This window comes from Tachyglossus aculeatus, chromosome 9 (genome assembly GCF_015852505.1).
Source record: "Tachyglossus aculeatus isolate mTacAcu1 chromosome 9, mTacAcu1.pri, whole genome shotgun sequence".
NCBI lineage: Eukaryota > Metazoa > Chordata > Mammalia > Monotremata > Tachyglossidae > Tachyglossus > Tachyglossus aculeatus.
This window is the reverse complement of record NC_052074.1, coordinates 38,686,770-38,711,243: the sequence shown is the minus strand read 5'-3', so window position 1 is coordinate 38,711,243 and position 24,474 is coordinate 38,686,770. Positions and strand designations below refer to the sequence as shown.

Below are 24,474 nucleotides of genomic sequence, written 5' to 3'. Positions count from 1 at the left end.
ATTTTTGAAGCCATTAACTAAGTGGGGATAAATGGGTTGGGATGGGTCAAAGACACCACCGTGAAAGGCATTTTTTAATTCAAATTCCTGCATTATTAAGCTCACCACTAACTGACGCTTTGCACCCTTGCCACTCATTGTTTTTTATCCTGTATTAGTTATCACAAAGATGAAAAAGCACAAAGACACAAAACAGAGTACAGTCAGGCTGAGGCAGGGGTTGGGAAGTGTTGTGGCATCAGAGCCTGATTAAAACCACTTGCAGACTCACAATCGCGTCTATCAGCGCCAACTTCTTGATTTGTCACTTATTTGTTCATTCAATTATATTTATTGAGGGCTTACTGTGTGTAAAGTACTGCACTAAGCAATTGGGAGAGTACAATATAATACTAAACAGATACATTCTCTGCCCACAATGAGCTTACAGTCTAGAGGTTATACCGAAAACAGATTTGCGTCATGAAGAACGTTCCTTAATTCTTCCATGCTGTGCCAAACCATTTAATGAAAATACGTGTCACAACATCATCATCATCATCAATCGTATTTATTGAGCGCTTACTGTGTGCAGAACACTGTACTAACATGAGAGTGAGTAGCCGGCCTTATAATCTTTACTTTGACCTGGGCCCTAAAGAATAATATTAAGGGTTTAATAAATACCACAGTTGTTACAGGCCAAAGCACATGAACCTACGAGTCAGAGGACCTGGGTTCTAATTCTGGCTCTGCCACTTGTCTGCTGTGTGACTTTGGGCAAGTCATTTAACTTCTCTGTGCCTCAGTTACCTCAGCTGTAAAATGGGGATTAAGACTGTGAGCCTTCTGTGGGACAGAGTCTATGTTCTATGTGATTATCTTGTATTTTCCTCAGTGCTAAGTGCAATGACTGGCCCATAGTAAGTTCTTAGCAAATACCACTAAAAAATGCACACACACAAACACAGATACACACACAACCACTCTAATGTAGATTCAATATAAACATATCAGACCCAATCCCTGTCCCAGCCTAAAGGGGAAGGAAAACAAGTATTTTATCCTCGTTTTTACAGATGAGGGAAATGAGGCACAGAACAGTTAAGTGACTTGCCCAGTGTCGCACAGCAGGTGACTGGCAGAGCTGGGATTAGAACCCAGGTCTCCCGACTCCTATCCCTGTGTTCTTTCCACAATGCCGCGCTTCTTCTCTTCAAGCCATAAAGTTGCATTTTGGTTGTTTAACGGAGCTGTTCAGAGGGCCTCTGTGTTTTGAATGAAAGGGTGACCCTGTTGTGAACGTAATTACTAACCTGTTTTCCCTCTAAAATGCTTTCCAGCTGAAAGAAGAGGGACAAGAGACAGAAAAGAACAATTGCTCCAGTCCAACGTGAACAATATAAACCTGGAAATATGAGGAAAGGGTTGTTGGTGGGGGGGAGAGGGGTTTGTTGTTATTTTTGTAAAAGAAAACCTAGTGAAAAGTGGCTGAAACAAGGCAGAAACACCAAGAATGTAACTCGGAAGCCAAAAAATAATAATAAACGATAATTTGGGGAGACAGAGATTGCATGCAAATAAGTGAAATGTCTTTGCCTTCTTGTAAGAGATTTATTCATTCAAGATTGTAGCCCCAAACCTCGCGGCACACTGAAGCAGGAGTGGAAGTCGAAAGAAGGACTGTGTTTCTATTGCTGATAGTCTGATGTTCTATATTCAATGCATAATTAAAGGTCCTGGTTGTATAGGAACTTCCGCGACGGTCGTGAGAGATTACTGATTACAGTTGGGAATGCGGTGAATTTAGAGAAGAGGACTGGCAAAACTTCTTCAACTATATTTCAAGGCTTTGGGATTCATCAGAACATACGAAGTGGCTTTCAGAAAATGATTTCCCCTTAATATTTCTATCCACATGCATATTGTGGAGCTTGTTACCCCTGTGCTTGGGATCAATTAAATTCTATCTACTCTATTGTCCTCTTCCGAGCCTTAGTGTGGTGCTCTGAACATAGCGAGCGCTCAGTAATAATAATAACAATAATAATAATAATAATAGCATTTATTAAGTGCTTACTATGTGCAAAGCACTGTTCTAAGAGCTGGGGAGGTTACAATTTGATCAGGTTGTCCCACACGGGGCTCACAGTCTTAATCCCCATTTTCCAGATGAGGGAACTGAGGCCCAGAGAAGTGACGTGACTTGCCCAAAGTCACCCAGCTGACAAGTGGCGGAGCCGGGATTTGAACCCGTGACTCCTGACTCCAAAGCCCGGGCTCTTTCCACTGAGCCACGCTGCTTCTCATCGATTGACTGATTATTAATCAGGATATCATTTTTCAAGGGCCATTAGCTGCCCTAAAAGCCGTTACACTTTTTTTTTAATTAAACCTTGACGAATTTGCTCCTTTGAACTTAGACATGGGGGAACTGTCCTGACTTAAACCCATGAACTAAGAGGGATTCATGTTTGGCCTTAATCGGGTTGGTTCTCTGCTATCATCATCAATGTTATTTATTGAGCACTTATTCATTCATTCATTCATTCAATCGCATTTATTGAGTGCTTATGGTGTGCCGAGCACTGTACTAAGCGCTTGGGAAGTACAAGTTGGCACCATATAGAGACGGCCCCTACCCAACAACGGGCTCACAGTCTAGAAGGGGGAGACGGGCAACAAAACAAAACATGTGGACAGGTGTCAAGTCGTCAGAACAAATAGAATTAAATAGAATTAAAGCTAAATGCACATCATTAACAAAATAAATAGAATAGTAAATATGTACAAGTAAAATAAATAGAGTAATAAATCTGTACAAACATATATACGGGTGCTGTGGGGAGGGGAAGGAGGTAGGGTGGGGGGAATTGTGTGGATTGCACTGTACTAAGCGCTTAGAAGGGTGCCATGCAACAGAGCTGGTAGAAATGTTTCTCTGCCCAAAACAAGCTTACAGTGTAGAGGGGGAGACCAAAAAAAAAGTCGCTCAAACTGTTAATGAGCTGTTCGAAAGGGTGTAAATAAACCCAACCAATCCACAGGTCTGGAAAGAACCTGTTCTCTTGGAAAGCCTTAGGAAAATAATAATAATAATAATAATAATAATAGCATTTATTAAGTGCTTTCTATGTGCAAAGCACTGTTCTAAGCACTGGGGAGGTTACAAGGTGATCAGGTTGTCCCACGGGGGGCTCACAGTCTTAATCCCCATTTTGCAGATGAGGTAACTGAGGCCCAGAGAAGTTAAGTGACTTGCCCAAAGTCACACAGCTGACAATTGACAGAGCCTGGCTTTGAACCCATGGCCTCTGACTCCAAAGCCCGGGCTCTTTTCCACTGAACCACGCTGCTTCGCTGCTCTTCTCTGCCTCCTTTTCTCTGAGGAAAATCTTTGGCGCGTAGCATGGCTCCGTGGAAAGAGCCCGGGCTTTGGAGTCAGAGGTCATGGGTTCAAATCCCGACTCCGCCAATTAGCTGTGTGACTTTAGGCAAGTCACTTCACTTCTCTGGGCCTCAGTTCCCTCATCTGTAGAATGGGGATTAAGACTGCGAGCCACCCGTGGGACAACCTGATCACCTTGTAACCTCCCCAGCGCTTCGAACGGTGCTTTGCACATAGTAAGCGCTTAACAAATGCCATTATTATTATTATAAATGTCATTAAAAATTAAAAGCTGCCCCTCAGATTCATCATCATCATCAATCGTATTTATTGAGCGCTTGCTACGTGCAGAGCACTGGACTAAGCGCTTGGGAAGTACAGATTGGCAACATATAGAGACAGTCCATTCAGGCTCCATCCCTGTCCCAGAGGAGAGATGCAAGAAGTCGGCCGCTTTGGTCCTGTTGCTCGAGGTTTCAAAAAAGGGCCGTCGTCGCCAAGAAGAAACTTTGAAACGTGAAAAGTTTAACCCACACTGTTAATTTTGCAAATAAAAATCAATCCGGAGGAAACCGGTGTTGACACCTGAACTGTCCACCAGATGGCAGCAATGTTTTTTTATGAATAATGCAGGAGGCTCCCTAATATTTCACACAGAAATAATACAACAGCGGTTATTATTTCAGAGACAAGATAAAGTCCTCATTCATTCATTCATTCATTCAATCGCATTTATTGAGCGCTTACTGTGTGCAGAGCACTGTACTAAGCGCTTGCCGCCTCACACACCGCCACCCAGTTTTATTTTTTTATTGTATTTGTACATATCTATTCTATTTATTTTTAGACTTTAGACTGTTTTCAGTCCCCTTTTAGACTGTGAGCCCACTGTTGGGTAGGGACTGTCTCTGTATGTTGCCAATTTTGCTTCCCAAGCGCTTAGTACAGTGCTCTGCATAAATACGATTGATGATGATTTATTTATTTTATTTGTACATATCTATTCTATTTATTTTTAGACTTTAGACTGTTTTCAGTCCCCTTTTAGACTGTGAGCCCAATGTTGGGTAGGGACTGTCTCTGTATGTTGCCAATTTTGCTTCCCAAGCGCTTAGTACAGTGCTCTGCATAAATACGATTGATGATGATTTATTTATTTTATTTGTACATATCTATTCCATTTATTTTTAGACTTTAGACTGTTTTTAGTCCCCTTTTAGACTGTGAGCCCACTGTTGGGTAGGGACTGTCTCTGTATGTTGCCAATTTGTGCTTCCCAAGTGCTTAGTACAGTCTCTGCACATAGTGAGCGCTCAATAAATACGATTGATGATGATTGATTTATTTTATTTGTACATATCTATTCTATTTATTTTTAGACTTTATACTATTTTCAGTCCCCTTTTAGACTGTGAGCCCACTGTTGGGTAGGGACTGTCTCTGTATGTTGCCAATTTGTGCTTCCCAAGCGCTTAGTACAGTGCTCTGCACATGGTGAGCGCTCAATAAATACGATTGATGATGATTTATTTATTTTATTTGTACATATCTATTCCATTTATTTTTAGACTTTAGACTGTTTTTAGTCCCCTTTTAGACTGTGAGCCCACTGTTGGGTAGGGACTGTCTCTGTATGTTGCCAATTTGTACTTCCCAAGCACTTTGTACAGTGCTCCGCACATAGTAAGCGCTCAATAAATACGATTGATGATGATGATTTATTTATTTTATTTGTACATATCTATTCTATTTATTTTTAGACCTTTGACTGTTTTTAGTCCCCTTTTAGACTGTGAGCCCACTGTTGGGTAGGGACTGTCTCTGTATGTTGCCAATTTGTACTTCCCAAGCGCTTAGTACAGTGCTCCGCACATAGTAAGCGCTCAATAAATACGATTGATGATGATGATTTATTTATTTTATTTGTACATATCTATTCTATTTATTTTTAGACCTTTGACTGTTTTTAGTCCCCTTTTAGACTGTGAGCCCACTGTTGGGTAGGGACTGTCTCTGTATGTTGCCAATTTGTACTTCCCAAGCGCTTAGTACAGTGCTCCGCACATAGTAAGCGCTCAATAAATACGATTGATGATGACTCCAGCCAACAGAAGATGCCCCAACGAGCGGGGATGAGCCTTGTGGCGGCCAGCCCTTTGGTTCGGCAGACGGAACCCAATTTTTCAATCAATCAATCGTATTTATTGAGCGCTTACTGTGTGCAGAGCACTGTACTAAGCGCTTGGGAAGTACAAGTCGGCGACACATAGAGACGGTCCCTACCCAACAGCGGGCTCACAGTCTAGAAGACCGTCAGGGACACCGCCTCTGCCCCCAGAAACATTTCTCACAGGGACCTTTGTGGTTAAATGGTGCTGTTTTGGCAGGGGTCAGAACAGTCTTCTGTCACATGGAAACCCCATGCCTCCATCTCACAGTACGAGGAGCAGCCTGACCTGGTGGAAACAGCCCTGGCCTTGGAGTCGAAGGACCTGGGTTCTAATCCCGGCTCCGCCACTCGTCAGCTGTGTGACTTTGGGCAAGTCACTTAAATTCTCTGGGCCTCAGTGACCTCATCTGTAAAATTCATTCATTCATTCATTCAATCGCATTTATTGAGCGCTTACTGTGTGCAGAGCACTGTACTAAGCGCTTGGGAAGTACAAGTTGGCAACATATAGAGACAGTCCCTACTCAACAGCGGGCTCACAGTCTAGAAAGGGGAGACAGACAACAAGACTCAACATATTAACAAAATAAAATAAATCGAATAAATATGTACAAATAAACTAAATAAATAGAGTAATAAATACGTACAAACATATATACATATATACAGGTGCTGTGGGGAGGGGAAGGAGGAAAGCCGGGAGGGATGGAGAGGGGGAGGAGGGGGAGAGGAAAGAGGGGGCTCAGTCTTGGAAGGCCTCCTGGAGGAGGTGAGCTCTCAGTAGGGCTTTGAAGGGAGGAAGAGAGCTAGCTTGGCGGATGTGCGGGGGAGGGCATTGGGGATGAAGACTGTGAGCCCCCCCGTGGGACAACCTGATCACCTTGTAACCTCCCCAGCGCTCAGAACAGTGCTTTGCACATAGTAAGCGCTCAATAAAAGTGCCATTAGTAGTTCTAATCCCAGCTCCGCCACTCACCTGCCCTGGGGCCTTGGGCAATAATTTAACTCAATCCAATCAATCAATCGTATGTATTAAGTGTTTACTGTGTGCAGAACACTGTACTAAGTGCTTGGGAGAATACAATGTAACAGACTGGTCCCTCATTTTTCCCCTCTGAAAGGCGGATCCATTCTAAAAAAGCCGGGGACTGACTGGAAAGCTGGAAAAAGAGCTTCCTCTGACATGGCTCTAGTTAGCCAGTTTCCTTGGGGCTCCCCGAAATGGAAAATCCGTTCCCCTGTCACAAAACCTCTCTGACCTCCCTCTTTTTGGGAGGAGGGGTGACATTTTACCTCAGGGACTGGGGGAGTCATGGCCCCCATTCCCTGGCACCTCGCTACCCCTTGAAAATGGTCTGATTCTGTCGTTACAACCGCCTCCCTGTCAATGAAATTCAGGATTATTTAAGATTATGTTGTAATCCTTTTAATCCGCACTGCTTCAAGTTTCAGGCTAAACACCTACTAGCAAACCGGCACTTAACAAGAATGCTCAAAGCATGTGATTCCAACACAAATCTTCCCTTCACTCACAGCCACGTGATGCCGGCCCAGCTAATTCCCCCGGCCAGAGAGGGAATCTGACCAGGAGACTCACCTCAGATCAACTCCTTAATATATGGCAACTGCAGCTTCTAATTTACCCATCTTGTGGTGAAGGACTCCCACAATAGAATTAAAAAAAAACCCAAAATCACCACCACTTCAAACTTGTTTAATCAGTCAAAAAATCAACAGCATCCCCTCATTCATTCATTCATTCATTCATTCATCCAATTGTATTTATTGAGCGACTGAAAGAATGAATTAGGGTTGGAGATGGAAGGTTTGTGCAATGAGTGCCAACTGAGGGGTAACAGAGGAAGACCTGTAGAGTAATCAATCAGTGGTATTTATTGAGCACTTCCTGTGTGCAGAGCACTGTACTAAGCGCTTGGGAAGTACAAGTTGGCAACATATAGAGACAGTCCCTACCCAACAGTGGGCTCACAGTCTAAAAGGGGGAGACAGAGAACAAAACCAAACATACTAACAAAAGAATAACTAGAGTGCTGGAAAAAGAGCTTTCTCTGACATGGCTCTAGTTAACCAGTTTCCTTGGGGCTCCCCGAAATCGAAAATCCATTCCCCTGAGCACTAAATCATTCATTCATTCATTCAATCGTATTTATTGAGCGCTTACTGTGTGCAGAGCACTGCACTAAGCGCTTGGGAAGTACAAGTTGGCAACACTCAAGTGGAGACTCATCGTGGCTCAGTGGAAAGATCCCAGGCTTTGGAGTCAGAGGTCACGGGTTCAAATCCCAGCTCCGCCAGCTGTCAGCTGTGTGACTTTGGGCAACTCACTTAACTTCTCTGTGCCTCAGTGATCTCATCTGTAAAATGGAGATGAAGACTGTGAGCCCCCCATGGGACAACCTCATCACCTTGTAACCTCCCCAGCACTTACAACAGTGCTTTGCATCATCATCATCATCATCAATTGTATTTATTGAGTGCTTACTATGTGCAGAGCACTGTACTAAGCGCTTGGGAAGTACAAATTGGCAACATCTAGAGACGGTCCCTACCCAACAGTGGGCTCACAGTCTAAAAGGGGGAGACAGAGAACAAAACCAAACATATTCACAAAGTAAAATAAATAGAATAGATATGGACAAGTAAAATAAATAGAGTAATAAATATGTACAAACATATATACATATATACAGGTAAGTGCTTAACAAATACCATCATGATTATTATTATTATTAAAGTTAGATGGGAAAGGCTGGTGGAGAGCCTGGAAACCATCTTAACGGATTGGGCGAGGCCACCACGCAATCCCTAGCTTCACCCTCTCCGTTCCCGACTTTCCTTCTCTTAGTCCATTCGGGCTGGCTCATCCAAGGATCTCTTGACCCTGCAGCTGTTTTCTATCTGCCCTGTCTCTTCTGGTCAGCAGGCCCATGCCTTTACAGGGCAGTGCCCTTTAAAGAAGCAGAGAAGCAGTGTGACAGTGGAAAGAGCACGGGCTTGGAAATCAGAGGTCGTGGATTCTAATCCCGCTCCGCCACTTGTCAGCTGTGTGACTTTGAGCAAGTCACTTAACATCTCAGTGCCTCGGTTATCCCACCTGTCAAATGGGGATGAAGACTGTGAGCCCCATGTGGGACAACCTGATTAACTTGTGTCTCCCCCAGCGCTTAGAACAGTGCTTGCACTTAGTAAGCACTTAAAAAATTCCATAATTATTATTATTACTGTATCTGCAATCTACATCTATATCCTCCAAGAGGCCTTCCCACACTAAGCCCCACTTTTCCTCACCTCCCACTCCCTTCGGTGTCACCCTGACTCATTTCCTTTGTTCTTCCCCCTCCCAGCCCCCAAGCACTTCTGTATACATCTGTAATTTTATCTATTTGTATTCATGTCTGTCTCTCCTGCCTCAATCAGTCAATCAATCAATCGTATTTATTGAGCGCTTACTGTGTGCAGAGCACTGTACTAAGCACTTGGGAAGTACAAGTTGGCAACATATAGAGACGGTCCCTACCCAACAGTGGGCTCACAGTCTAAAAGGGGGAGACAGAGAACAAAACCAAACATGCTAACAAAATAAAATAAGTAGAATAGATATGTACAAGTAAAATAAATAGAGTAATAAATATGTACAAACATATATACATATATACAGGTGCTGTGGGGAAGGGAAGGAGGTAAGATGAGGGGGATGGAGAGGGGGACGAGGGGGACTGTAAGCTCGTTGTGGGCAGGGAATGTGACTGTTTATTGTTGCATTGTACTCTCCCAAGTACTTAGTCCAGCGCTCTACACACAGTAAGTGCTCAATAAATACGACTGAATGATGAATGAATTTGCAAGGGGCCGTGACTGTTTCTCAACACGTCAGTCCCCACAAAACCCTTTAAAGGGGAGGGGAATTTTCTCTCTTTGAATAGACGAGGCGGAGCCTAGCTCAGTGCTTCCGATGCTGTGCTGGACTCTCCCAAGCGCTCAGTACAGTGCTCTGTACCCTTGATGATGATTAAAATGATGGTGCTTGCAAGAGCTTAATATAGTACATCGGATCTGGATGGTACGTAATCATTGAGGTACCAGTTGGGCAGATCAGACTCTACCCTTGAAGGATTCAAAATCCAGTAGGCGTAGCAAGCTTAGGTGGACGTGAGGCTCCATCTATCAATCGTATTTATTGAGTGCTTACTGTGAGCAGAGCACTGTGCAAAGTGTTTGGGAGAGCACAATATAACAGAGTTGGTAGACACATTCCCTGCCCACAGTGAGCTTACAGTCTAGAGGGGGAGACAGATATTGGTATGAAACAATAAATTGAATTATCTGATGCTAAATTATCATCATCATCAATCGTATTTATTGAGCCCTTAGTGTGTGCAGAGCACTGTACTAAGCGCTTGGGAAGTACAAATTGGCAACATATAGAGACAGTGCCTACCCAACAGTGGGCTCACAGTCTAAAAGGGGGAGACAGAGAACAAAACCAAACATACTAACAAAATAAAATAAATAGAATAGATATGTACAAGTAAAATAAATAAATAGAGTAATAAATATGTACAAACATATATACATATATATACGTGCTGTATATAACTAAAATAAATTGTGTGTGTGTGTGTGTGTGTGTGTGTGCATGCTCACTATGGGGCTGAAGGAGGGGTGAATAGCGTGTAAGATTTTTGTGGAGAGGGATCATGTCTACCAACTCCATTGTATTCTTCCAAATGCTCAGTACAGTGCTCTGCTCACATGTTGAGGACTCAATAAGTACCACTGATTGATTAGATAAACACAGGTCACCTGGCCAACATTTTGCCTCTCTCTTTAGATCCCCGGTCACCAAACCCATATGGGCTTTTGAGTTTTTAGAGCTCATTTTAGGCAGACAATAATTTTCCCTATTAATTTCCCGTTCCATTTCCCACCATTCACTCTAATTATATGGCATATAATTAGTAATCCATCTGCTTTTTGAGATAGATTTTAAATTTAAAATTACTTCTAATTTTGCTTCTTTGATTTTTCTTGAACCAAAAATCTCAATAGTCATTTTCTATCTGTAATCTATAATTCATGGCCCCAGATTGAACGCCAGGACCTAATTCAAACTTGGAATTTCAAAGCTATTTCTAATGGAACACATGAGCTGAGGGCTTCAATGCCTTGTTTCAGTCAAGAACACATGCTTTATTATTCTGTAGGTAATGAAGCCCACATAACATTTTCCACCACCCCTTCTCTCCTCTCTTTCTCTCACACACACAAACACACACACACACACACACATAAACACACACACACAAACAATACTTTAATACCATGTTGCTGAGACATAATCATGTTTATTCTGATCATTTGAGAGTTAGGCCAGCTAATGTATCTGATCAAATATTGATGTGCGTCATCTAGACTTTGCACAGGCCAATCCGTCCCGATTCTTTGACTCTGTCAAAACTAGGAGCGTGATTTATAATCTGCGGCTCCAAAGGTTTCATCCGACATATCGAACCAGCAGACCCACGTCCTCCGTTCCTTGCACTTTGGGGTATTCCAAATGACCCGGTTTCAGTGGCGGAGAAAAAAACTAAATTTGCTCGTTCCATAAAAATTCCCAGCATTCTGCTGGAAATGGATTATCTCGCATTGCCCAAGCCCCTGAGCAGTTAGGCCTCGATTTCCGGAACTGCGGGGAGCTGGGTGGATGACAGATAACTGATGTTTCAGATAATCCAGAGAGGCGCTCGAATGGACTCGAATGCCAGCACATGTTACATGGCACCCAACGGGAGAGAGACAGCCTGTCACGGTAGGGGCAGAGGAAGAGATAGAGTCCTGCTCAAAAACGCTATGGATTTTCCCAGCCGTCGATAAGGAGCCACACAGAATCATCAGGAAACTGTTCTGTTTTGGCAGATGTGGAGATCCGGGTGAATGATGCCAATAACCAGTTGCCTGGGAAAAACCAATGGAAAAGGCAAGATGGCACCACCTCCCCTCCCTCAATACGCCAACGGGGCCCACAGGCTACTCCGCTTTTGTGGCCCGAAGGTAGGCTTTAAGGATACTGAAAGTGTAGCCGTCTCCATGGTGATGCCCAAGCTCTGATGGGACCTTGACAGAGATGTGACACCGAGAAGATGCTAGAGCAGCCAGGCTGGACCTTTCTCTTCCAAGACCACTTCTCTTTTGTGAGCAGAAATAGAACACTTTACTTCATCTTCTCAGTAAGTAGCAGCTGAGACTCGCTTAGGTACAAAAAGTGCAAGACCAGCGTGAGAAGCAGCATGGCCTAGTGGAAAGAGTGTGGCCTGGGAGTCAAAGGATCTGAGTTCTAATCTCTGCTCCACCACTTGTGACCGTGGGCGAGTTGATTAACTTCTCTGTGCCTCGGTTACCTCAACTGTAAAATGGAGATTGAGACTGTGAGCCAGTTGTGGCTATGGACTGTGTCCAATCTGATTAACTTGTATCTACTCCAGTGCTTAGTACAGTGCTTGACACAAAGTAAGTGCTTAACAAATACCATACCATACCAAAAACAAATACCATACCATACCATACCATATCATACCATACCATGCCATACCATACCATACCAAAAACAAATACCATAAAAAGAGACCAAATGTTTTGCCAAAACACTCGCTAGGACATTTCCACTTATTTGTAGCCAAAAGCAATTTTTTCTCTCTCCCTACACATCCATCTCATTCCTTAAATCACAATTTCCTTGTTTTCCTTTACTATAGCATTGTGTGACACTGCCCTCCCCATTACCTCCCATTCCACTCTGTCCCACCAGGGAATTAGAAAACTTTAAGAGAAAACAACTTCCTTTCTTTATAGTTTACCGAAGAGCCCATTTCCTCATTCCCTCATAATAAAGCAACCTCGATCTTGCTTTACCTAAAGGGCCCGGACTTAGCATGGGAAGGCCAAAAAAACTCTGTACTCACAATGAGCAATAGGGAGGCAATGTTAATGGATTCACCATGAAAATAACTGGAAAACAAACCGTACGGCTGACCTCAAGTCTGATCTGTCCAGCCTGCAAAATTGTCTCATCCAGACAGTCTTTAGCGAGGGAGCAAAACGCTTAACCTTAGCTCTTTCGATACCATACTCTGCCTCTTTCCCCTCCATGTTCAGGAGGGAAAACATTTCACACATTCTTCCAATTTCCCTCCATTTTCCCTCTGGAGAAGCAACCGCGATCGAGAACTGACCTTAGTAAAGACAGGGCACAGGCCCTCCTTGTCCTACTGGAAAGATCCTGGCAACCTTGAGCACCCGGAAAAATCAAGATGGTATCCGCTCTCCCCCCAACTCTTGAGAGGGCAACTGGTGAATGCCCTCTGGGAGTGTTCTCTCCACCAAGGACCCTTCAGGGTCAGTATTGCAGACTCGAACCCAAAACAGTCCCCAATACATTCTCAAATCCATGAACATGAGGGGTAATTCTTCAACATATCAACAGGCCCCCAAAAGTTAGGGCTGCCCTTGTCCCTCAGCCCCAGACAGAACAAGAACCAAAGGAGACTTTCCAAAGGTTGCTATCCATGCATAAACCATGGAAGCACACGGCAATACTTCCCCGGCCAAGCCATCCATCACTTCCTACCTGGAAGACGTTCTTCTTGCTGGATTTCTCCGGGGTCCATTCGATCTGAGCCCCACACAGGTCCACCAATTCTGCTTTGTGTCCAGTTTTCTGTGGATGACAGTGGAATAGGAGAGTCATGGGAGGATACGGGAAGAAATGTTTCCCAGTAGGATGGAGGGAATTTACTTGTTCTGGATTGGTCCCAACTCCGCTACTGTGTACTCTCCCAAATGCTTAGTACAGGGCTCTGCATACGGTAAGTGCTCAGTACGTACCACTGATTGATCACTGCGACTGGCCCTTCCTGGCAATCATCAGTCTTCCTTGGATCAATCTCAGGTTCCCAATCTCCCCAGACTATCACTGAACTATCACTGACTATCATAGAGAAGCAGCGTGGCTCAGTGGAAACAGCACGGGCTTTGGTGTCAGAGTTCATGGGTTCAAATCCCGGCTCTGCCAATTGTCAGCTGTGTGACTTTGGGCAAGTCACTTCACTTCTCTGGGCCTCAGTTACCTCATCTGTAAAATGGGGATTAAGACTGTGAGCCCCCCGTGGGACAACCTGATCACCTTGTAACCTTCCCAGCACTTAGAACAGTGCTTTGCACATAGTAAGCGCTTAATAAATGCCATTATTATTATTATTGAACTCCCTGCAACAGTTTTAAGGAAGTCCTATGGCAACTGAACAATGTAAATACATCCAATTGGTTTGGATTGGATTGGATCTACTCCAGTGCTTAGTTCAGTGCTTGCTATATAGTAGGTACTTAACAAATGCTCCAATTGTTATTATTACCCAGTCATCCCATCTCCTTTCCTCAGCCACCTCTTGCCCTTCCCACTCTGACACCCTCATTGCCCTCTCCACAATTCGGGAAGCAACGAGGCCTAATGGAAAGAGCACAGCCCTGGGAATCACAGGGCCTGGGTTCAAATTCCTGCTGTGTGAACTTGGGTAAGTGACTTAATTTCTCTGTCTAATCAGATTGGACATGGTCTATGTCCCACGTGAGGCTCACAGTCTCAAACCCCATTTTTCAGATGAGGTAACTGAGGAACAGAGAAGAAAAGTGACTTGCCCAAGGACACACAGCATCAAGTGGCAAAGCCAGGATTAGAACCCAGGTTCATGCTCTTTCCACTAACCCACGCTGCTCCTCACTGTTCAACCTACTTATTCAACCTCCTCCTTAAATTATGAGCCCCGTTGTGGGTCATGGACTGGGCTCTATCTGATTATGCTGTATCTCCCCCAGTGTGGCTAAGTGGAACGAGCCCGGGCTTTGGAGTCAGAGGTCATGGGTTCAAATCCCGGCTCCGCCAATTGTCAGCTGTGTGACTTTGGGCAAGTAACTTAACTTCTCTGCGCCTCAGTTCCCTCAACTGTAAAATGGGGATGAAGACTGTGAGCTGCCCATGGGACAACCTGATCACCTCGTAATCTCCCCAGCGCTTAGAACAGTGCTTTGCACATAGTAAGCGCTTAATAAATGCCATTATTATTATTTAATACAGAGCTTAGCACACAGCAAGCATTTAAATACAAAAGTTATTATTATGGAGAGGTGTGAACAGATGCACTCTGGTGACAACAGGAATAAGCAGGAAGGGAAGCAGTATGTCTTATTGAATAGATCATGGTCCTTGGAGTCACAGAGACCAGGGTTCTAATCCTGACTCTGCCACATATCTGCTGTGCGACCTTGGATAAGTCACTTAGATTCTTTGGACCTCAGTTACCTCATCTGTAAAATGGGGATTAAGAGTGTGAGCCTCATGTGCGGCAGGGTCTATGTCCAACCTGATTAACTTGTGTCTACTCCAATGCTTAGAACAGTGCTTGGTATATAGTAAGTGCTTAACAAGGACCTTAATTATTATTATTATTATTAGATAAACTTTGACCCGGGTAATCAGTATCAACTGCATTGGCTGAGTCAATCAATCGATCAGTGGTATTTTTAGAGTGCTTACTATGAGGAGAGCAGTATACTAAATAATAATAATAATAATAATAATAATGGCATTTATTAAGCGCTTACTATGTGCAAAGCACTGTTCTAAGCGCTGGGGAGGTTACAAGGTGATCAAGTTGTCCCACAGGGGGCTCACAGTCTTCATCCCCATTTTACAGATGAGGTAACTGAGGCACAGAGAAGTTAAGTGACTTGCCCTAAATGCTTGGGAGAGCACTATACAGGAGCATTGGCAGTCACATTCCCCACCCACAATGAGCTTACAGTCTAGAGGGGAAGAAGACCTATCCTGGGCACCTTCAGTGTCTCAGTCAAAGTCACACAGTCGGTAAGAGTCAGAGCCGGGATTAAAACCCAGTTTTCCCCAACTCCCAGGCCAGTGCTCTTGTCAACAGGCCCTAATCCCCCATGTGGATACTGCATACAGGCATAGTAATGTAAACTAAAAACCACTCTCCGGAAATTCTTCAGAAACAAAGTCATAGTATTCACAATATTTAGCCGGTTCCTTCTGGGTGCCCTGTGCTAAACACCTGGAAAAGCACGACACAAGAAAAAGACACAATCCCTGACCCACCACCTGAAGAGAAGCAGTGTGGCCAAGCGGAGGAGTCAGAAAGACCTGGGTTCTATTTTTGTTGCTAGCACTTGCCTGCTGTGTGTCCTTAGGCAAGTCACTTCACTTTTCTGGGCCTGTTACCCCATCTGTAAATGGGGATTAAAATTGCGAGCCCCTTGTGGGACAGAGACTGTTTCATCATCATCATCATCAATCGTATTTATTGAGCGCTTACTATGTGCAGAGCACTGGACTAAGTGCTTGGGAAGTACAAATTGGCAACATATAGAGACAGTCCCTACCCAACAGTGGGCTCACAGTCTAAAAGGGGGAGACAGAGAACAAAACCAAACATACTAACAAAATAAAATAAATAGAATAGATATGTACAAGTAAAATAAATAAATAAATAAATAGAGTAATAAATATGTACAAACATATATACATATATACAGGTGCTGTGGGGAAGGGAAGGAGGTAAGATGTCCAAACCGATAAGCTTGCATCTACCCCAGCACTTAGTACAGAGCCTGGCACATAAGCACTTAGTACAGAGCCTGGCACATACATAATAAGCGCTTAACGAATGCCACTAAAAAACAAAAGAAAAGAAAAATCTTCCACTTTAACAGAAGGAACATACAAAAGTATCTACAAGTAGTGGTAAAAGGATACATTAAATGTTCAATTGAACAAAGTTATTTATACAGGCATGATAAGTTCACTGTGTTCTGATCACAGCTCCACACATCCCTGCTGTGTGACCTTTAAAAGTTAAGTCACTTAACTTTTCTGGGCTTCGGTTCCCTCATCTGCAAAATAGGGATTCAATACCTGTTTTCCACCCTACTTAAACTGTGAGGACCTTACTATCTTGTATCTACCCCAGTGCTTAATGCAATGTTTGACACATATGAAGCACCGAATAAGTACCCCAGTTACTGTTATTATCATTTTAAACCAAAGGATGGAAATCAGCACGCATGATAAAATCAGAATTCCCAACCCAGCTGAAGGTGAGGCATGCACAAGGGTGATATTCCGTTACCCATTTATATAGCCCGATATACAGCGAGGAGGTTTTGGGTTTATTAAAAGTCATGTACTTTGCAGTATTTATGGAAGCTAATGATCAGATCTGGAGGAAAATTAGGAGAATTCATCTATCCAGGATAATGTAAAAAGCCAGGGTTCATTTGTATTTATATCAGTGGCTTGATTTAATTTTTGATTGGAAAGAGGTTTTTGTTGATAAAATTCATGAATATATTATCCTGCGTTCCCTGCCTTTCCCCTCTCTCTTCCTCCCCTAGGTTCCACAGTAGCGTTTTGTCTAATTATTAGAAATGATGAGGCCATATGGTGGGGGAAACCACAGCCTATGGAAGGCCTTGCTTAACAGCATAGAAACCTCTGCTTGGTATAGCACCAAGTCTCTGGGTCAAAGGGGTGGCTGTTCCCAAGGCAGAATCACCGTCCCTTGATGGCAAAATAATAATAATAACAATAATGATGATGTTCGTTAAGCGCTTTTATGTACAAAGCACTGGGGGGTATACAAGGTGATCAGGTTGTCCCACGTGGGGCTCACAGTCTTAATCCCCATTTTACAGATGAGGGAACTGAGGCTCAGAGAAGTTAAGTGACTTGCTCAATGTCACACAGCAGATATGTGGCAGAGCTGGCATTCGAACCCATAACCTCTGACTCCAAAGCCCCTACTCTTTCCACTGAGGCACGCTAATACAAAGACAGATAGATCCTTGTGTGTGTGTAGATGGGGTGGGAGGGAGGAATCCCGCTTCACAACTTGTCCTACAAGATTAGGACACAGGTAGGATTTATTTACAGTGCTATTTTCTCACCTCCAATTAATTAATGGTATTTTTTGAGGACTTCTTTATGGTATTTGTTAAGAGCTTACTCTGTGCCAGCACTGTACAGTGCTGGAGTAGATAGCTAAAAGAGAAACACTGTGGCTCAGTGGAAAGAGCATGGGCTTTGGAGTCAGAGGTCATGGGTTCAAATCCCAGCTCTGACAATTCTTTATGACATTTATTAAGCACTTACTATGTGCAAAGCACTGTTCTAAGCGCTGGGGAGGTTACAAGGTAATCAGGTTGTCCCACGAGGGGCTCACAGTCTTAATCCCTATTTTACAGATGAGGTAAACTGAGGCACAGAGAAGTTAAGTGACTTGCCCAAAGCTGGGATAATTAGGACTGTGAACCCACCATGGAACAGCCTGATCACCTTGTAACCTCCCCAGCACTTAGAACAGTGTTTTGCACATAGTAAGTGCTTAATAAATGCCATCATCATTATTATTATTATACAAGCTAATCGGGTTGAACACTGTCCACGTCCCACATGGGGCTCACAGTCTTAATCCCCATTTTACAGATGAGGAAACCAAGGACCAGAGAAGTCAAGTGACTCGTCCGAGGTCAACAGCAGACAAGAGGTAGAGTCTGAATTAGAATCCAGGTCCCCTGGCTTCCAGGTTTGTGCTCTTTCCACAAGACCACGCTGCTTCTCATTGCTTCTCATTGTGTACAGAGGGCTGTGCTAAGCGTTGGGTGAGTTTGCTAGCTGTAGTAGATGTGATCCTTGCCCTCAAGGCCAGAGGACTGAAGACCTCAGGGCTCCTTGAGAGAGATCAAGTTATTCAGTTCATGCAAAGCTTATTAATGGATAGGCTCCTGATTGAAAAACCCACTTCATCTTCCTGCTAAATTGCATTGTTTTGGGGTCATAAATAAGCTCATTTTGCTATTAAAGTCTTCCTACAATGGATGCACATTGACTTTATTGCTTTACCTAATTAATGCTCCAGTTTGCTCTTCTTGGAAGTAAACAATATTAAAATAATCGGTAAACAAATTATTTCCAAAGAGGCTTTTTAGATTGCTCCTTTTTAGCTTTCAGAATCTGGCCGGATGAGTGGTTTGAGGAGGCAGGCGCCGCATTAGATAACAATGACTTTGTCGGAAAAGTTTGGGACTATTGTGAATTCCATTTTGTAGCTATTGTTGCCGTGGACAGAGACATCAGGGGATGGTAGAACACATTCAAATCATAAAAAATGGTTTACTTGATATTCAGCCCAGGAGATTGATTTTGGAGTTGATATCCACCGAGCGGTGCTTTCTGGGGGTTGAGCAAAGCCCCGATGTGTTTTTAAGGCAGGGAAAAGGAGAGCTCATTGTGGGAGGGAATGGGTCTGTTATGTTGTACTCTCGCATGCGCTTAATACAGTTCTGTGCCCATAGTAAGCGCTCAAATATGATTGACTGAATGATTGAGAGCAGCAATCGTGAAACGTTGCTCATTATGAGCAGGGAATGAGTCTATGAACTCTTCCATTGAACTTTCCCAATGGGAAAGCAGTGTCACCTAGTAGATAAAGCCTGGGCCTGTGAGCCAGAAGGACCTGGATTCCAATTCTGGCTCCTCCGCTTGTCTGCTGGGTGACCTTGGGCAAATCACTTCACTGTGCCTCAGTTACCTCAACTGCAAAATGGGGATTGAGACTGTGAGCCTCACAGGAATGTGGACTGTGTCCAGCCTGATCACCTTGCATCTACTCCAGTGCTTAGCAGAGTGCCTGGCACATAGCATGCACTTAACAAAGACCATTTAAAAAAAAATGATCAGTGCAGTGCTCTGCACATAGTAAGCACTCAATCAACATGATTGATTGACATTTCCAAGGCAGAAAAATCATCTAGACCTTAATGGGCTGCAGGTTGAAGCATGGCCACATTTGGATAGGTCAGAGGGGAAGGATTTATCTCCATTCATTCAGTGGTATTTATTGAGCGCTTTACCGTGTGCACAGCACTCTACTAAGTGCTCCAGCTAGCTCCCTGAGGATTGGATAAGCCTTTGACAGTGGTGGGGTGAGGTCATAAAAGGACACTTTATGGGGAAAGTTGCCAACATGCAGTTTGTGAATATATCTATGCCAGTCTCCCACATTAGAATAATAATAATAATAATAGCATTTATTAAGCACTTACTATGTGCAAAGCACTGTTCCAAGTGCTGGGGAGGTTACAAGGTAAACAGGTTGTCCCACGTGGGGCTCACAGTCTTCATCCCCATTTTCCAGATGAGGGAACTGAGACCCAGAGAAGTGAAGTGACTTGCCCAAAGTCACACAGCTGACAAGTGGCGGAGCCGGAATTTGAACCCATGACCTCAGACTCCAAAGCCCGTGCTCTTTCCACTGAGCCATGCCACTTCTCTAATGTAAGCTCTTTGGAATTGTTTGTTCGTGTTAGCGTCTGTCTCCCCCTCTAGACTATCAGCTTGTTCTGGGCTGGGAACTCTGTTATATTATAATCTCCCAAGTGTTTAATAGAGTGCTCTGCACACAGTAAGTGCACAGTAAGGGCCAGAATTCTTGAGCTCCTCTTCTGTTTTCAGCCTGTTGGTTCCCCTTTATTCAAGATTTGGCCCTAAATTGCCCAGGAACGTTAACGGAAGAAAGGTTTTATTCCAGAACTGTGTATAGCCTGAAAATATCAGGGAGTTCAGAGAGGTTTGGATAAACTTGTGCCTCACAATGGTTCACCCAGGTCCATGCTGGGTTATGGGGCTGGGGCTCCCACCTGTATGTATGTTTGTACATATTTATTACTCTATTCATTTATTTATTTATTTTATTTGCACATATTTATTCTATTTATTTTATTTTGTTAACACGTTTTGTCTTGTTGTCTGTCTCCCCCTTCTAGACTGCGAGCCCACTGTTGGGTAGGGACCGTCTCTATATGTTGCCAACTTGTACTTCCCAAGCGCTTAGTACAGTGCTCTGCAGACAGTAAGTGCTCAACAAATACGATTGAATGAATGGATGAATGAAAGAGTTCTTGTTAGGGAAGAGTCAGGCATGAGGGTTGGTCCATGGTCCATGGTGGGTCACTTGAGGGGAAGAGTCAGGCATGTGGGGTCATGGGGAGAGATAAATAACCAAACCCATCAAGGTCTGCCATTCCCCAAGAGCAGGAAAGTGTGGGTTTCTCCAAACCTGCAATCTACACAACAGAACAGTGCTTAGCACATAGTAAGCACTTTATAAATGCTATTATTATTATTATTATTATTATCATTATTATTATTGTTATTATTATTATGGCATAGTGGATAGAGCACAGGCCCGGGAGTCAGAAGGTCATGGGCTCTAATCCCGGTTCTGCTACTTGGCTGCTGTGTGGCCTTAGGCAAGTCACTTTACTTCTCTGGGCCTCAGTTACCTCATCCGTAAAATGGGGATTAGGAGTGCGAGCCCCACTTGGGACAACCTGATCACCGTGTATCTACCCCAGCGCTTAGAACAGTGCTTGGCACATAGTAAGCACTTAACAAATACCATAATAATAATTATTCTTATTATTACACTATTTGCAGCACTGACTGTCACACTTACTTTACCGAGAGAGAAGCTGGACATCATATTTAGACTGTGAGCCCACTGTTGGGTAGGGACTGTCTCTATATGTTGCCAATTTGTACTTCCCAAGCACTTAGTACAGTGCTCTGCACACAGTAAGTGCTCAATAAATACGATTGATGATGATGATCCCTAAGGTCTGTTATTTCCAGAAGGAGAAGGGGAGGAAAAAAAAGTATCTGGTAATGTATTTGGTGGCTTTGATGTCTTTATCAAAAGACGACAAGATGCAAACAAATTCCATCCTTCGACAGAGACAGGAGACAGGCATGATCAGAGAACCTAGCATAAATTGAATCAGTGTATCATGGTACTTATTGAGACTTACTAAGTGAAGAGCATTGTATAAAGTTCTTGGGAGAATACATGGGTAGATACATTCCCTGCCCTTAACAAACCTGCATTCTAGCACAGGAGACAGACTTTAAAATAATAGGCAGCATCGTCCGGTGGAGAGAGAGAAAATCTGGGAGTCAGACAACCTGGGTTCTAATCTCGGTTTTACCACTTACCTGCTGGGTGACCTTTGTCAAGTAACTCAACTTCTCTGTGCTTCAGTTTCCTCATCTGTAAGATAGGGATTCAACACCTCTTCTCCCTCCCCCTTAGACTGTGAGCTTCATCAGAGGCAGGGACAGTGTCCAACCTATCTTGTATCTACCCCAGCACTTAGTACAGCATTTGGCACATAGTACGAGCTTAATAAATACCATTAAAAGAAATACCACAGAGTTGAGCTTAGCTTTCCCCTGACGTTTTTCATTTCTACGTCAAAGGTGGGAGAGAGAGATCATTGCAACTATCACTTTGTAGTAACTCCTGCTTCAGAAATTGCATTACCGGCATTAGACGGATTCATAAGAAATATTCCGAGCCGTTAGCTGGATAGAGTAGGTGTCACTGTAGACTAAGATAAAAAATCACTTTGCTAACTTAGTGCTCACCCCCACCCCAACCTCGGTAGCACCCTATTTTAAGGTTCCAGTTATAAACAGTTTATTATTATTTATTAATGGGCGAGGCACTTTATGGCATGCCAGATAACAACTTAAATTCATGTATTAAAGATGCACATACACGGTTTCAAACGATTTACATCCCCTAATATTCTTTGCAACAGCTTCTCCTAGCATCATCCGTTAGGCATTTATTACTAATGCATTTTATCACATTCTTTATAATAGGTTATTTGGGCAAGAAGCTGCATTTAGTGATCATTTCATAAATAAGGATAAGGCCTTGAAGAACAGAGTGCCTTAATCTGAAGGGGTGGGGGAGTACTTCTAACCCATTTGCCCTTGGCCTTTAATTAAACAGATTTTTTTCCCCCCAGAGTATTTGTTAAGTACTTACTATGTGCCAGGCACTGTACAAAGCACTGGAGTAGATACAAGGTTGTCATGTTGGACACAGTCCCTGTCTACATGGGGCTCGCAGCCTTAATCCCCATTTTACAAATGATGTAACTGAGGCCCAGAGAAGTTAAGAGACTTGCTCTTCTCCCTGTCCCTTCTGCATCACCCTGATTTGCTCCTTTCATTCTCCGCCCCCTCCCAGCCTCACAAACGTGCATATCTGTAATTTATTTATGTCTCCCCTCCACCCACCCACCCCCCACCCCGACTGTAAACTCACTGTGGGCAGGGAATGTGTCTGTTTATTCTTATATTGTATTCTCCCAAGCACTTAGTAATGTGCTCAGCACACAGTAAGCACTTAATAAATATGATTGAATGAATGAATGAATTAGGTCACACAGTCAACAAGTGGCAGAGCCAGTATTAATAATAATAATAATGGATGGCATTTATTAAGTGCTTACTAAAAGCACTGTTAAGACCAAGGTCCTTCAGACTTCCAGGCCGGTGCTCTAATGGCGGTATTTATTAAGTGCTTACTATGTGCCAAGCACTGTTCTAAGTACTGGGGTAGATACAAGGTCATCAGGTTGCCCCTCGTGGGGCTCACAGTCTCAATCCCCATTTTACAGACGAGGTCACTGAGGCCCAGAGAAGTGAAGTGACTTGCCCAAAGTCACCCAGCTGACAAGTGGTGGAACCGGGATTAGAACCCACGACCTCTGGCTCCCAAGGCTGTGCTCTTTCCATTAAGCCACGCTGCTTTCTCAACAGGCCTGATTCGGAGTCATTTTCTGCCTCTGCTTGCAGATGTCAGTGGGTCTCCGTGGGGTGCTTGGCCACATCCCCTTTAATACTCCCAAAACCGGAGCACCTGGGGAGAAGGAGCATCGGAGCAGGAGACTCACCAGGTTGATACCAGTGGTGGGTTTGGTCTCTTTGTGGAATTCAATTTTCCCAGGGGAGAGGACAATCCATGAGGTGGACCAGTTTTTCCTTGAAGAGAAAATGAGAGCAAAAGAGCCAATGAGAGGCAGGAAGTCACCGTTCAGTTGTGGGTTGAAACAGGCTGCGATTCGGGAGCAGGATAATAATAACGATAATGAATAATGGTATTTGTTAAGCTCTTATTATATGTCAAGCACTGCTCTAACCATTGGGGTAAATAAAAGCCAATTAGACTGGACACAGTTCGTGTCCCACGTGAGGATCGCAGCCTTAATCTCCATTTTACAGATGAAGTCTAGTGAGAAGCAGCGTGGCTCAGTGGAAAGAGCCCGGGCTTTGGAGTCAGAGGTCATGGGTTCAAACCCCAGCTCTGCCAACTGTCAGCTGTGTGACCTTGGGCAAGTCACTTAACTTCTCCGTGCCTCAGTTCCCTCATCTGTAAAATGGGGATGAAGACTGTGAGCCCCCCGTGGGAAAACCTGATCACCTTGTAACCTCTCCAGTGCTTAGAACAGTGCTTTGCACATAGTAAGCACTTAATAAATGTCATTATTATTATTAAGTCACTGAGGAACAGTGCTAAGTCCCAAGCGCTTAGTACAGTGCTCTGCACACAGTAAGCACTCAATAAATACGATTGATTGATTGATTGATTGATTATGTGCGTGGAATTTTACATTTTCAGTTCCCAGCTCCCTCTGCCACCGCTCCAAGACCCAAATCAGCTCCGAGGCTGCAATCCAGATAGGCAGGGGACCCAAAAGCTCCGTTTAAGCTCTAGCTAACCCAGACCCCTTGGCTTTTACAGAAATACATTTGGAGCAAGCCATACAGACTCCAGTCACCAGAATGAACTCAAAAATGTGGGGGCTCCTACCTTAGACCTAAAGCATGTGAGGTAGGTACAGCACTGCAAGCTCAGGAGTTCATCTTTCTGTGTCATCTTCCAATCCTAGAAAGACTGGAAGGGCTGAACCCCTTTCTCCTCTACTTGCTGAGAAGTAG

General features: G+C 43.7%; 1 protein-coding gene across 1 annotated transcript in view; it reads right to left on the bottom strand.

Moving 5' to 3' along the window:
* ARHGAP15 (Rho GTPase activating protein 15) overlaps window positions 1-24,474 on the bottom strand; it is a 413,180-nt gene that overhangs the window by 339,681 nt on the left and 49,025 nt on the right. Inside the window, exons 4-5 of the mRNA XM_038751348.1 lie at window positions 23,430-23,517; window positions 13,183-13,272 (exon numbers count right to left, since the gene is read on the bottom strand). Of these exons, the coding sequence (XP_038607276.1) occupies window positions 13,183-13,272; window positions 23,430-23,517 (178 nt within the window). The remainder of the gene's footprint in view (window positions 1-13,182; window positions 13,273-23,429; window positions 23,518-24,474) is intronic.